This window comes from Anabrus simplex, chromosome 13 (assembly GCF_040414725.1).
Source record: "Anabrus simplex isolate iqAnaSimp1 chromosome 13, ASM4041472v1, whole genome shotgun sequence".
NCBI lineage: Eukaryota > Metazoa > Arthropoda > Insecta > Orthoptera > Tettigoniidae > Anabrus > Anabrus simplex.
In genome coordinates, this window is record NC_090277.1 from 99,514,984 (window position 1) to 99,530,032 (window position 15,049).

The 15,049-nt window shown below is 40.4% G+C and overlaps 1 protein-coding gene across 1 annotated transcript in view; it reads left to right on the forward strand.

The window, feature by feature from the left end:
- Positions 1-214: 214 nt before the first annotated feature.
- Positions 215-15,049, forward strand: part of LOC136885092 (uncharacterized) — a 56,512-nt gene continuing 41,677 nt past the window's right edge. Inside the window, exons 1-3 of the mRNA XM_068230197.1 lie at positions 215-250; positions 2,061-2,165; positions 12,305-12,413. Of these exons, the coding sequence (XP_068086298.1) occupies positions 2,061-2,165; positions 12,305-12,413 (214 nt within the window). The 5' untranslated portion in view covers positions 215-250. The remainder of the gene's footprint in view (positions 251-2,060; positions 2,166-12,304; positions 12,414-15,049) is intronic.

Here is a 15,049-nt window from a genome sequence, read left to right on the forward strand (position 1 = left end):
AACTTACAGTGTGACTTCTCACTATATTCTTACTATAATACCATTGTCTGCTGTTCATCTCACAGTATTGTCAAGGTCATTTTGCAGACACAATCTTATCTGCAAAAAATCTTATCTGTGATTCTGGTTCTTTACTCGTATAATTTATATGTATAACAAAACATACAGGCCTTGCGAGATCCCCTTCCTTTTTGCATACAGCCTTTGTACAGTGTGCATTTTCTGTGTGGTATTCCAAGTTCGTTGTGCTGTGAGTACATTGATAGTTCCCGTCTTACGAACCATCCAGTAGAGTCTGGCTGTGCTGCTAGATGGCAGAAAATCAGAATTAGTTTTCAGGCTGACTACCTTCATTTTCCAAGGTTGTTGAACCTTTCCCATTTTCCCTCTGATTAGTGTTAAGAAAGGGTGGTTGCCCAGTTGTACTTCTCTGAAAACAACAATCACCACAACCACCACCATTATCTTTCTATTTTACTCATAGCTGCCTATGTGGATTGGTGATCATATGTTGGCATATTGATCTCAAGAATGCACATTCGAACCCGACAGAGATAGGCAGACATTTTAGGAAAAGAGGACAGTTCATTTGACAATCTGTATCATACAGTTTCAGCTTGTAAAAGATCTCCGGTGACACATTTGGTGTTGACCCAATGAAATTACTGAGAAACTTGGTAATAGATCGCCCAGGAGAGTTCCAGTTTCGGTAAAACGGGGTGTCAAAACTGATATGCTGGCAGCCTAAGTGGCATCAAATAGAAATGCCTGCATATGGTAGCTGACGTTATACATTCTTTGTCTAATTATGTGTATTCAGTGTTCTCCCTGTCTGACTCGGCTGAATGGTCAGCGTACTGGCCTTCGGTTCAGAGGGTCCCGGGTTCGATTCCCGGCCGGGTCAGGGATTTTAACCTTAATTGGTTAATTCCAGTGGCCCGGGGGCTGGGTGTTTGTCATGTCCTCAACATCCCTGCACTCACACACCACACACAACACTATCTTCCACCACAATAACATGCAGTTTGTCTAATTATGTGTATTCAGTGTTCTCCCTGTCTGACTCGGCTGAATGGTCAGCGTACTGGCCTTCGGTTCAGAGGGTCCCGGGTTCGATTCCCGGCCGGATCAGGGATTTTAACCTTAATTGGTTAATTCCAGTGGCCCGGGGGCTGGGTGTTTGTCATGTCCTCAACATCCCTGCACTCACACACCACACACAACACTATCTTCCACCACAATAACACGCAGTTACCTACACATGGCAGATGCCGCCCACCCTCATCGGAGGGCCTGCCTTACAAGGGCTGCACTCGGTTAGAAATAGCCACACGAAATTATTATTATTATAGTTTTCTCCCTAGGACCTTTTTAATGGGCCATTTTTATAGACTGCCTGGCTAATATGAGCTAGATGTGTGCTAGCTACATAACATTAATACATATCTGATTCACTGGGTGCTCCAAATTAACATATAAATACTCTAAAACTGATCAAAATGATAAATCATTATTGTCAGCATAATTGCATCAATTACATCGGAGATCAAATGTTTAGCTTGACCACCACGTAGCGCCGTGCGCGAGAGGGTTCAAGATGAGCGTGGATTTGCATGCGAACCCACTATTCTGCACGACGTTACAAACCCGTATTGCAGTCCACATGTCCACAGCAACCGAGTGATAGGCCTAAGTCCGCTGTTACATGATTTGGAACGAGCAGTAGAACATTAGAAGTTCAAAATTCTCTGTTATGTCTTGCTCATGATAACACTAAAATAGTTCTGTTTTGCAGTTGATGTTTACCTGTCTGATATTATTGTTAATGCCTTGAGGGAAATGAATTGAAAATTTTTCATATTTAAGTTTTACGTAATATTCGCCGTCCATCTACTCATTTTTGCCACCCGGCTGACAAATATTTCTGGGGATAACACTGGTATTATTATTTATATTTTTGTATTAATATAGGTGTGGTTATAAATTTATATGATATTCTTTTGCATATGTATTGTGACTGTTTATAATTTTTTGCACACATTCCTTTTTCTCTTTTTCAGATGGAGGAAGATTGCCCTTCATGTCTGGCAAAGGGGATAAAATCCTCGGTGAACTTTTGTCAAATTACATTAGATTCTGCTTTATTAGCATGTAGCAATTTGAATGTAAGTATTCTTCTAAACTATTACATCTAAGTACGTTTGATGGATTCTCTAAAATGGGCTTTCAGGTTCTTTGTTTGGCCTTGTTAAACTCTTAATGAGACGGGCGGCGTTGCTCAGACAGTATTGGGTCTATAGACCATTCCATGTTAAGAAAACAGTAAAGCTCTTATGGGCCTACAAGGAGTAGGCAGCCATAATTCCCCGTGATTAAGGAATGTTATAATGTACTTGATATTGCATTATGAAAGAAATAGGATGAGGTGGGTTTTTTTTTTTTTTTTTTTTTTTTTTTTTTTTGCTCGTGAGTTATTAAAATAACTACTTAACATTCTCTGTTTCATAAATACATTCGCACCCCCTGTGGGTGGGGGACGCAGGTGAAGAATACACCCATGGCATTCCCCGTCTGTCGTAAGGGGCTACCAAGGGATGATCAGATTAGAACCATGATACTACTTGCAATTAGTACCACCACTCAGGGAACACCATGGGTCGCTTCGTACCGCTATGAGCGACACCATGGTTCCGCCTTGCCTGTAATTAGTACCCATTATTTGAGGAACACCACGGAATAGTGCAAGTCCCTGTGGTTAGCACACTTATGTGAAGAACACCATTTGCCTGTAAATAGTGACACGATGTGTGAAACACCATAGGTCTGTGTTACATGTGCACATTATATTACTTGTGAGTAGTACCATAATGTGTGGAATATCGCGAGTCTACGCTACTTTTGATTAGTACGCAGCATGACAAATACCATGGTTCTACTTTCCTAGCGATAAGTACCATTATGAGGGGCCGATGCCCTGGATTATGGACCCCTTTAGCCCCTCAGCGTCGCAGCCATTTAAATAGCTTCCTACCCCGCGGCCGGATGAGATTTCAACTACGCGCGACTGAAATACATCGATTCACTTAAAGCGTTACTACAAGTATAAGAGTAGCACGATTTTTACGAAATTTGGAATTCCTTATGACAGAACTATGTACATGCAGATAATTACATAATTGTTTCACATTTCCATAGTAATTTAGTTCCGTGTGATAGAGTTCGAAGCACTCTTTGAGACAGGGACTCAAGTCGCACTCCTGGAAGCAGTACACTGACGTCTTCTTTTCGCCGTGTTTTGAACACAGGATACAATGTCTCTGAGGTTTGGATTTCCAACTCTTGGGTGCTAATTTCCTGATAAAATGTCTTTCCTGCAACCTTGGAACTGTATTATCTGATGCGCGCCGGCCTTGAATATTTCGTTCCCCTCCCAAGCGAGCGTATTTTGTAAACAAACCTTTCACCAGCTGAACCCGATAAGGTAATTGCTCAATATTTGCCTCTGTGGCCTGTGTGAGTATTATTAGAGAATTTAGCAATCAGAATTCACCGTTGTAAACTTCTCTTTGACCTGTATAATTATCTATAGTCTCTTACACAAAATTTCCAAGCACTGTTTCCTCCTCATCGTCACGCTCATCATTTACCACTGCTACATCATCTATTTCATTATCACTGCTGCTTATACTGTCACTACTACTTCCGACTAAACTTTCATCAGAATTTTACAATATTTCAAGCACGTTACTGTCAGTCATACCACGGCTGAGCGCGGCGCGTCACACGGACTGATGAAGCTGCAGCTAGACCGAAAGCAACAGGACGAAACTGAATGAGGGAAATAACATTTATGACGAAACAAACCAACTCTATACATATTTCAGATAAAAGGTCGAGGCAACGTCTTTCAAACGAGATATATACCATGAACAACTGGTTCTCGTATCGTATGACAGGGAAAGCAGCACTAACTGATGCCTACACAGAGCGCTCGTGGAGAGTTACGAAAATATTACAAGCTGAGAAATAAAGACAAATATAATAAATAAACCGCACTCCCAATGTACAAATAGAGCAAAGAACATCACACGAAAAGACAAACTTCTCAGATCATCATTTCTTTATTTTATTCTGTGGGAAAGAATGAAGCTAACAGACTTTTAAAAAAAGAAAGAGATTCGTGCTCAGACTTATTTGACAAATAATTATCCTTGCAAAAACAACTACATTATAACTATTTTTCAATTCTTATTTACAACGCTGATAAACCGGAAAATGTCTTCTTGGAAACCAAACAATTTGCATATCGATAATTCCAAAACTCTTCGCGCTATAGCCGTAAATGTGAAACCATGTATGGGTCTATACCACGTATAGAGGTCGGCGCTGAGGGGTTAGACTACAAGCATCCTCGATTCAGTATTGTGCTTTAGAAGCAGTCCCTTGGTCAGTAATACTATTGTTTAACGCTAGTTTCTGGGAATGTGGGGTATTGCGGGTCGGATCGACTGATTGTTTTAACTTCATATCCATCCATTCATTCTTCGTCCTTATGTTTTGAATTCTGGTCAGTGGAGGATTATGGCTTTTTTAAATTGTTCTTCCATTTCGTGCCATTAGGGGCCGATGACCTAGATGTTAGGCCCCTTTAAACAACAAGCAGCAGCATCATCATCATCATCAAATACATTTGCAGTGAGGAAGCACAATGGTGGGAACAGCCAGCCCTTTGTTGCCTTCCTTTATTTTTCTTCTGATTTGCCCTGGTACATGTAACCCGTAATCCGTTAGGCCGTAAATTGCCGGCAACTTATCACCATTGAAGAGAAGTTATCTATGTGTGTGTGTGTGTGTTTTTTTTTCCCTAACATTCCCGTACTGTACAGTTATTATTACTGAAGATTTTGATGCTGTGGTATCCAGCACGGCATGACTTGTACTGAGACAGAAATTCGCTATGATTTTTATCTGTGCCTGGGTTTGTGGTTTTAGCTGTTGTTTCTTAAGCACATATTATTTTTACCCTGTTTTTACCTCTTTTTTTTTTTCTTCTTAAGCGCATTTAACTTTTACCCTTCTTTTCGTGAGCCCTTAAACTCGAACACTGAGGTTTTGTTTTGAAGTCGTTTATCCCTGTTCTGTATACTCCTAAATAGGCCCCCTTCTTCAGCCCCAGTCCCCTTGAGATAATAAAATAATTTGCAGCTTAGTTTCTTCCCCCTTTTATCTTAAAATTAATTACTGAGTTTCTCAGATTTTTTGTGCCACTATTTTTCTGTTATGCTGTGAAAACTAAAATGACCCCCCTTTAAACCCCCAGTCCACTTGTGTTCTTCAAATAATTTGCAGCTTAGTTATTTCCTCCTTTTATTTTGAACTTAATTACCGAGTTCCACGAATATATGTGCCACCGTTTTCTTGTGATTCTGTTGAGCATAACAGTTCGATACGGTAACCCTGTTGTCATAAGAGCAATACTGTTTTAATAAGATGGAACGACCTATAGTTGGCAAGTTTTATTTCGGTTCAGTCCGGTCATATTTGAAGGTGCTCGTATATATTGTCCTCATGTTGGTGGATTTACTAGTATACAATAAATTAATAAATAACTAAATTAATAAATAAATACTTGCATATAATTTACGTTGCGAGTGAGACGTTCAAACCAAATAATGTAAACATAACACTTTAATGGCTGTTGTGTACAGTTTCTTATTTCATACTATGATGAATTTACTTATTTAAAATGAAATATCTAATTACCATATTTTCTTGCATAATTAACATACTTTTTTGTGAAAAATACAGTCGAAAACTTCGGATGCGTAAATTATTCAAGGAATTCAGGTATTTAAAAGATTATTTACAATTCATTTACATTTGAAAGATTTATCAAATATAATATACATGCAATTGGTTCAACTCATTTGCGGTTAATCGTCATTTGGCGTAAAATTCTGGCGTGAGATTTTTTTCTGAGAAGTCAAATAGGGTACATCAGTTAAGTTGGACAATTGGGTTTGAAGTACCGACACTGGAAAATATTCTTCCCGTTGCGAGCTGACAGTGCGACCTGAAGTGAAATAAACATGTAGGTACTAATAAAAGTACAATTCATGTAAGTATATAATAATGACATACCGGCAAAAAAGAAAACTGTCCAACATGAGGAGAAGGGCCAGGCATCAAAAGAGGGACCTGTGTTATATTTCCCCAAACAGTTCGTATCCAATCTCGTACGAGTGACGTGTCCATCCACTCCTTTTCTTGCATACAGACTTGGAACCCTTGCAGAAATTTTACTTTAGGCATTGTTTTTCATTTTAGAACAACATACGGTGCAAGCTTTCTGCCATCACCTGTTACAGCAAGCATTGCTGCACATCATTCTTTTCTGCTTCTGGTAGCGCATGCGATAACAGTCGATGTTCCTTTCTTATTGATTGTTCGACTTTGTGGCATACGGAAACTGATTGGCGTCTGACCTGTGGTTCCTTCACTTAACGCTTCTCAATCACAAAGCGATGAAAATCAATTACTTTTTGGTTGAAATAATTCGCTTTCCTTACTGAGGCAAAGAACAGCACAGGTTAAACTCCTTTTCTCGAAACTACTTTCGAATGGAAGGTAGGCTTTCAGAATCAGGCAGTTAACAGTAGTTAGTCCAAGCTTCCCATGCCTTCTTGAATATCACTTATCAAGTCATGCATGCCGCGCATGTGGATGTTGCTGGTTTTGATAAGTGGTGATGTTTCCCTGACCGCATGCTGGTCCTGATTTGTCTTGGGTTCACCTGTGGGAGTTAAGTTTTGTGACAGTTCATATACCAGTCAATTGGTCCATTACTTGCTATGTGGTTTCTGTTGCACTCTCTCAGGGGGAACTGATACCTGCCAACCCTTCCGATTTACCCAGAAACTTTCCGTTTTTTAACGTGTCTTCCGTTTTTCCGATTTATTTTTGCTTCCTATTTTTCACCAATATAACCTCCAGTACGGTCATTGCTTTTCCCCTGGGATAAAGTATACATTTTCATGTGCTTGTGTAATTTACACAACCTCATTTTCAAGGATATTTATCTGATGCTTTATTTCGCAAATGTATCATCCGTCAACTTCGTACGAGTATATCGTGTTTTGCGCTCACCACAGCAGCGTGTGTGCTTTACTGCTGGAAATCCAGAATGGCAATTGTCCTACAAACAAGGGATGCTAGTGCGCACCAGCACCTCCGTTAATCGGGACGGAAAAACGAGTTTGTTATTGTGTGTTGAACATAGTTTGTGTGCGTAGTTTCGTTCGAGTTGTAGACCACGTGATTTTTCTCGCGGTTCTGTGTTTTCCCCCCCGTCAAAGTCATATCTTAATAAAGTGTGAGACATATTGATCTGTTTTTCATGTGGTAGTTTCACGTATTTCAGTGCATTTGTGTTCATTTTTGCTTCATAATTTTAATGTGTCGAATGTATTTTGGAGAGTTGTGTCGGTGACTGTTTCTGGTATATTCTCTTCACGTTATGGTCACAAAACATAACAGATGTTATCTCCAAGTTTTCTGAGACACATATAAAATTGAATTTCCATTCATTTTGCAGTCTAATAAAGGAAACTATTATGCAGTTTGTTCCGTGTGTAGGAGTGATATAAATATTATTTATATGTAAATGTAAAAAAATGAGAATTATTACGTACATTTTCTTGTAACCATTTTTATGCTTACTAAGATTTTAAATTTAATGGTCAGTTCACATTGTAACTGTCCTTTTTTCACCGAGGCCGTGGTGCAGTATACGTAATGAAATCCAAGAATTAAAATCCTTCCTATAGGCAGGTTTGTTATATGCAGCGTTGAGTGCCTCAGACTAGTGCTGGCCTTCTGACCCCTACTTGGCAGGTTCGATTCTGGCTCAGTCCGGTGGTATTTTAAGATGCTCAAATACGTCAGCGTCGTGTCATAGATTTACTGGCACATAAAAGAATCCTGTGGAACTAAATTCTGGCACTTCGGCATCTCCAAAAACCATAAAAGCAGTTGGTGGGACATAAAGCTAATAACATTATAATATTATTAGAGAGTACCGGGTGAGTTACCGTGCGGTTAGAATAGATTGCGATAGAGTAGATTGATGTTAAATTATATCTTATTTGATTATAATCAATTATAATTAATTTTTAACCAATTGCTTTTAATTTTATACAAGTGTTCAACAAATTATTTATAAATCTTCAAGACTGATTTATATTTATTGAAGTATAGCAAAAGATCATAAGAATTTTCAAGTGTTGTGTTACGTCCTCAAGACTTGTTTTAGTGTTTATTGATTAGATCAGAACAGTTTTCAAGTATTATGCTATCTATTTTTTGTCATACACCGACTGACAGAGCAAATGCAACACCAAGAAGGAGTGGTCAGAACTTTATGCCAATTGCAGGGTAGACTGACGTCACTGAGGTATGCTCATGATGTGAAATGCGCCGCTGTGCTGCGCACGTAGCGAACGATAAATGGGACACGGCGTTGGCGAATGGCCCACTTCGTACCGTGATTTCTCAGCCGACAGTCATTGTAGAACGTGTTGTCGTGTGCCACAGGACACGTGTATAGCTAAGAATGCCAGGCCGCCGTCAACGGAGGCATTTCCAGCAGACAGGCGACTTTACGAGGGGTATGGTGATCGGGCTGAGAAGGGCAGGTTGGTCGCTTCGTCAAATCGCAGCCGATACCCATAGGGATGTGTCCACGGTGCAGCGCCTGTGGCGAAGATGGTTGGCGCAGGGACATGTGGCACGTGCGAGGGGTCCAGGCGCAGCCCGAGTGACGTCAGCACGCGAGGATCGGCGCATTCGCCGCCAAGCGGTGGCAACCCCGCACGCCACGTCAACCGCCATTCTTCAGCATGTGCAAGACACCCTGGCATTTCCAATATCGACCAGAACAATTTCCCGTCGATTGGTTGAAGGAGGCCTGCACTCCCGGCGTCCGCTCAGAAGACTACCATTGACTCCACAGCAGAGACGTTCATGCCTGGCATGGTGCCGGGCTAGAGCGACTTGGATGAGGGAATGGCGGAACGTCGTGTTCTCCGATGAGTCACGCTTCTGTTCTGTCAGTGATAGTCACCGCAGACGAGTGTGGCGTCGGCGTGGAGAAAGGTCAAATCCGGCAGTAACTGTGGAGCGCCCTGCCGCTAGACAACGCGGCATCATGGTTTGGGGCGCTATTGCGAATGATTCCACGTCACCTCTAGTGCGTATTCAAGGCACGTTAAATGCCCACCGCTACGTGCAGCATGTGCTGCGGCCGGTGGCACTCCCGTACCTTCAGGGGCTGCCCAATGCTCTGTTTCAGCAGGATAATGCCCGCCCACACACTGCTCGCATCTCCCAACAGGCTCTACGAGGTGTACAGATGCTTCCGTGGCCAGTGTACTCTCCGGATCTCTCACCAATCGAACACGTGTGGGATCTCATTGGACGCCGTTTGCAAACTCTGCCCCAGCCTCGTACGGACGACCAACTGTGGCAAATGGTTGACAGAGAATGGAGAACCATCCCTCAGGTCACCATCCGCACTCTTATTGACTCTGTACCTCGACGTGTTTCTGCGTGCATCGCCGCTCGCGCTGGTCCTACATCCTACTGAGTCGATGCCGTGCGCATTGTGTAACCTGCATATCGGTTTGAAATAAACATCAATTATTCGTCCGTGCCGTCTCTGTTTTTTCCCCAACTTTCATCCCTTTCGAACCACTCCTTCTTGGTGTTGCATTTGCTCTGTCAGTCAGTGTAAGTATGGCCAATTAGTTTTTTAAGTATTTTACGACCTTATGGCTGATGATGGCCTAATATCAATAGGCCAGTACTGGTACCACGATTCAAATAAAAGTACTAATTTTTATATTGTATTGATTAGGTGGATTACCTGATTTATCTACGAAGGCCATCCAATAAGTAAGTTTCCCTATTTTTTTTCTCTGCAAACCACATGTTTTAAAATTGAGTTGGTACTGTAGGAACGTTCATTGGGGTATGGTGGCTGCGCTTAACCTTCAACGGCACGTGCTTGCTCTGCGCTCGTCAGTACGGCGCCAGCTGCCCTGGAGCTACCAATTGAAAGCATGTCCGCTGTGAACTCCGTCCTGTTATTTGCTTTATCATGGCAAAAAATGAAACTGCTATCAGTATTCATCGCCATTTTGTGTGTGTTTATGATGAAGGATGCACGAGCATCCAAATGGTTTGCCTCTGGCATTCATGGTTCCTGGAAAGGTGGCAAAATATGCATGATGATGAGCACAGCTACAGGTCTGTTACCGCTACAGGCAATGCAGCCACTGTTGCAGTTGGGAATGTGGTAGATGATCAATGCGTCCGCATTGATGAGACAATGAATCAACTGCCTCCTGGTATTGAAATTGGACGCTCCTTTATTGCAAAGATCCTGTCAGTTGTCTTGCAGTATCGAAAAGTCTGTGTAATGTGGGTCCACGTTTGCTTACTGATGCTCACAAGCAGCAAGGGACCGAGGCCGCCAGAGTTTTCCTGCAAATGCTTCAAAGAGAGGGAGATCAGCTGTTTTCCCGCATTGTCATGAGATGAAAGCTGGGTGTATCATTCAAATCCAGAAACAAAACGACGAAGCACGGTATTGAAGAAACAGATGAACGTGCACCAAAAAAGGCTAAGACCTCAGCCTCTGCGGGCAGAGTTATGGCTACACTCTTTTGGGACTGTAATGGTGTTCTGCTGGTTGACCACCTGCCCCGACACACTGCACGGTCCTTACGAGCTGCAATCAAACAAAAAACGTCCTGGTCTTCTGTCTTGGAAAGTGTTGCTCTTTCATGGCAACGCGTGCCCCCATTCAGCTCAAAGGACCCAGGATTTGCTGCAGAATTTCAAATGGGACCTTTTCCCCCTTCCACCTTATTCACTGGATCTTGCCCAGAATGGTTTCCATCTCTTTCCACAACTCAAGTTGCACTTTGGAGGCAAGCGGTTTCCGACTGATGAAGAGGTAGACGCGGAGGTGAACCACTGCCTATGGAGACAGGATCCGAACTGGTGTGATGAAGGTATAAAAAAACTGCTGCCATGATACCAAAAGTTTTTGGGCAGAATTGGTGATTATGTGGAGAAATAGTGTATGAGTTATAGAATGAAAATATTTCACATGTGTAAATAACCTGCTTGTATTTTTTGTAAAATAGGGAAACTGATTATCGGATGGCTCTTGCACAATAATTAAAATGAAATAATTGAATAAGCGATTATTTTGTATTTGATTATCCCATCACTATTCCACGGTATCCCTTGCCTGTTGTAAAAGGCGACTAAAAAGAAGACCAGGGGTTCTGGACTTGGGAGTTTGGGTTGGCGGCCACTGCAATCTCTTCAGTTCTAGTTTGTCAGTTGGGCTTCTCTCCTGTTCAAGTTGCTGTTCTGTATCTTCATTTCTTATTTTATCTTGTCCGAGTCGTTGGCTGAATGGTCAGCGTATTGGCCTTCGGCTCAAAGGGCCTCGGGTTCGATTCCTGGCCGGGTCGGGGATTTTAACCTTCATTGGTTAATTCCAATGGCCCGGGGGCTGGGTGTTTGTGCTGTCCCCAACATTCCTGCAACTCACACACCACACACAACACTACCCACCACCACAATAACACGCAGATGCCGCCCACCCTCATTGGAGAGTCTGTCTTACAAGGGCTGCACTCGACTAGAAATAGCCACACGAAATTATTATTATTATTTTATCCTTACTTGTCTTTTGTAGACAAGAATGGAGGAACTTCATTTCGGTTGCCTAGAGACTACTGTTGGCTGGTCCAGTTAATCTTGCTCCTTCCAGACCGTAAGTCCAGATTGGTACGGCATGTTTTGTACAGGGTGATCTTTTGGAAGAGAGTAGAAATGTTTTATCCCAAAGCATTTGACGGAGTGTTAGAATTTGGAAGCTGTTTGTATTCTGTTATTGATTTGTACCTAAATATTTGTGACAGTATCTACTCTATTTCATGACTTCCAACTCTGAAATGAACTGTTTCAGAATTCTTACCTGTCACCAAGCCAACTATCTTGGTTCTCCTTTTAAATTATTCTTACCAAAGATCTAGTTTGGCTTGTACTTTTTATTCCATTCCCCCCCCCCAAATCATTACATAATTGGCAATTTGCTACTTCCTTTTAACTGTTTTAATTATCTCGTCTATGAAAATATTGAAATTTTTTTTTGTTGCTTGTTAAATTTCTGTCTAAAATTTGATATTGTTATTATCTTTTGTTGTACATCTGTCTCCTGTTCCAGTGTTCATTTCCGTTCGACAGGCAATATCGTGATGTAATATGGAAGAGAGATTATAAAGATATCAACATAGAAAGAAAACCTAAAGTCAAGCTTGAGGATGTTACTTTAAGTAAGTATTTACTACTTTTTTAACACACAGTGAAGTCTCCATACACTAATTACCGATACAACGATAATCCCCTCTCTATGCACGTTCATTCCTTGTCCCGTTGCTGCGCGGGAGTCGGGTATGAAACAAAATGAATCTTCATTGTTGATAAACTTAGCCATAAAAGGGGCTGTGTTTATTCCTGTATTGATTTGTCTAAACCTATTAAAAACAATACATTTTTATTATTGAAACTGTTTATTCATCGAACATGTTTCAAGAACATTATCCATTTTCTTCACGAGTGTTCATCAAAGTCTAACTTAATATCATCAAAGAACAAAAAACAGTATAATAATTTTAATTTGTTTAGCCTAAATTTAAAGGCTATTATATCACAATTTATCATATCAATAATAAACAAAATATATTATTGGTAAATTTGGAAATTACTATCAAATAAAATAGTATACTTCTTAAATAAACTTAAGATCTTCAAACCTTATCTTTTTCTTTTTTCTTTTCTTCCTTAAGTGATTAAATGCTACTTTGTATAATGGATTTCCACCTGTGATTTTTTCATTTAAACTTGAAAATTATTTTTCTGTGCAAGACAAATTTCTAAATTTTTCCAAAATTTTCATAAATTTACCCTTTTGGGCCGAATGTATTAATTCCATGTCTCTATTAAAGTTTGTGAATTTATGATTATTTTCTGCCATGCTAACAATAATCCCCTCTGTAACAATAAAATATTCCGGTCCTAGCCTTTATTTCGTTAATTCAACAATAACAGTAAACCTCCCCATTACAATTGCCTTTTCCGACCTCTGTGATAAGCTTTCCTCCCAATACCATGTCATGATAATCCAAGCACCAAAGTATTTAGGAACTTGTATTGAGGTATAAAAATGGAACTTTCCAATTGTGTAAGCAAATCAAGCAAACAGGAGTGTTTGTAGCTTTGTACTTACATGAGGGATAGGTTTGTTGAGCAACTTTACGAACTCGGCAGCTACGGAATTTCAGGAAGATATCGATAGTGTGCATACGAGAAGGAATTAAATGTCAGTACTATAGCTATCGGACTGCTGCTTAGAACTAAAATAGCCCCTTCATTATCTCGGTATATATGACACACTGTTGTACATTCCAAGGGCTGTTATAACTGCAGCAGTGAATCTCGATGCAATTAGGTCCTTGTGGTTTCTGTGTCTGTGAAAAGGAATGCGAAACAGACTGTTATTTCAGATTTCCTTAACTACGAAAGTTTACAGTGGTGAAGTTGAGCATAGTGCGAACAACAACTACGTGTGAGAAATAAACACGTTAGCTCCTTTGGGGATCTGACTGGGCTGACAACTACTGGTCGTTAGGTAATGTGAAATTGAATTCTTATGTTAACTGCACACATTCTAGCGCGGCAAAAATTAACCACGGCATCTCGAGACTCTGCGGTAATCCGATGATGTAACACTGTCACCGAATTTGGTCGGCTTACGCAGCATAGAACGCTTACAAAATGACTCAATATGTGACGTTACTTATCGGCTCAATCAGGTCAACATACGATTTTACATAGTAACATATCTGCCAACTTTTACGGTTTATCCGTAAAATTGACGGAAATTGCAGCATTTTACGGTTTTACGGATGGACGGTATCATTTTACAACTTCGCGGACAAAAAAATTGAAATACCATTCGATAATCGCTCTACTTCCGTACAATCGATTGTTGGAGTGGGTCAAAGCACGCTCGGTCTTGGTCGAAGGCAAGTCCACGATAGTCGATAACTCATTCTTTGATATGATTGGTGTTTTTACCATGTGTTGTTTGTGTTGTTATTGGAATTGAATTTAAAGCTAGGATAACAGTTCTTCCGTGTGAATCTTAGGTATCGACAGGCCCTGCTCCGCAAATTCTTTGTTCCACTCCGTTCGCTTGTTGTGATTTAACCTATATTCTTTTACCACGCGAGTGTTGTTCTTTTTTTACAAACAGTACTTCCAGACATTTAATGAATCATATTCTGTTGATTTTCCGTGCATACTAAAATCTAGAATGTTTTGGCCTTTTAAGGTTATTGATATATATATCATTTTTTGAAGTGTTCGGGTTTTTGTGTTATAACTTTGTGTTCGCAGTTTTCTGTATTCGTTGGACTAATTACATTTGTTCCAGTGACTTGGTATACTGCTGTTAGCGAAGCCTATTAAGTTATAAATAATAATAATAATAATAATAATAATAATTACATTCGTTCCACGTGTGTGTGACATGTTTTAATGAAGTGTTTTACTGCCTTGAGTGTTTGTTATAATTTTATGTGACATTCAGTGGTCCAGGTTCCTTTCGATGTTTCAGTTTGTTCTTGGACATTTTCATACGCCATATTCCTATTGTAGATTATCGTGAATAAATCCAGCAAGAAACAGTACTTCCGGACATGTAAAGAATCATATTCTGTTGATTTTACGTGCATACTAAAATGAAGAAAGAGAGAAAAATTTGCCTTTTGCACAGTATGCGAGTGTAATATTAATATTGCACATGGTGGAGGCAACAATTTATGTGATAGTGAGTTAGTTATTGGCGTTCAGACTTCCAACATAGTGAATGATCTCCAGCATACAGATAAATCCCTTTTCTTTTCAT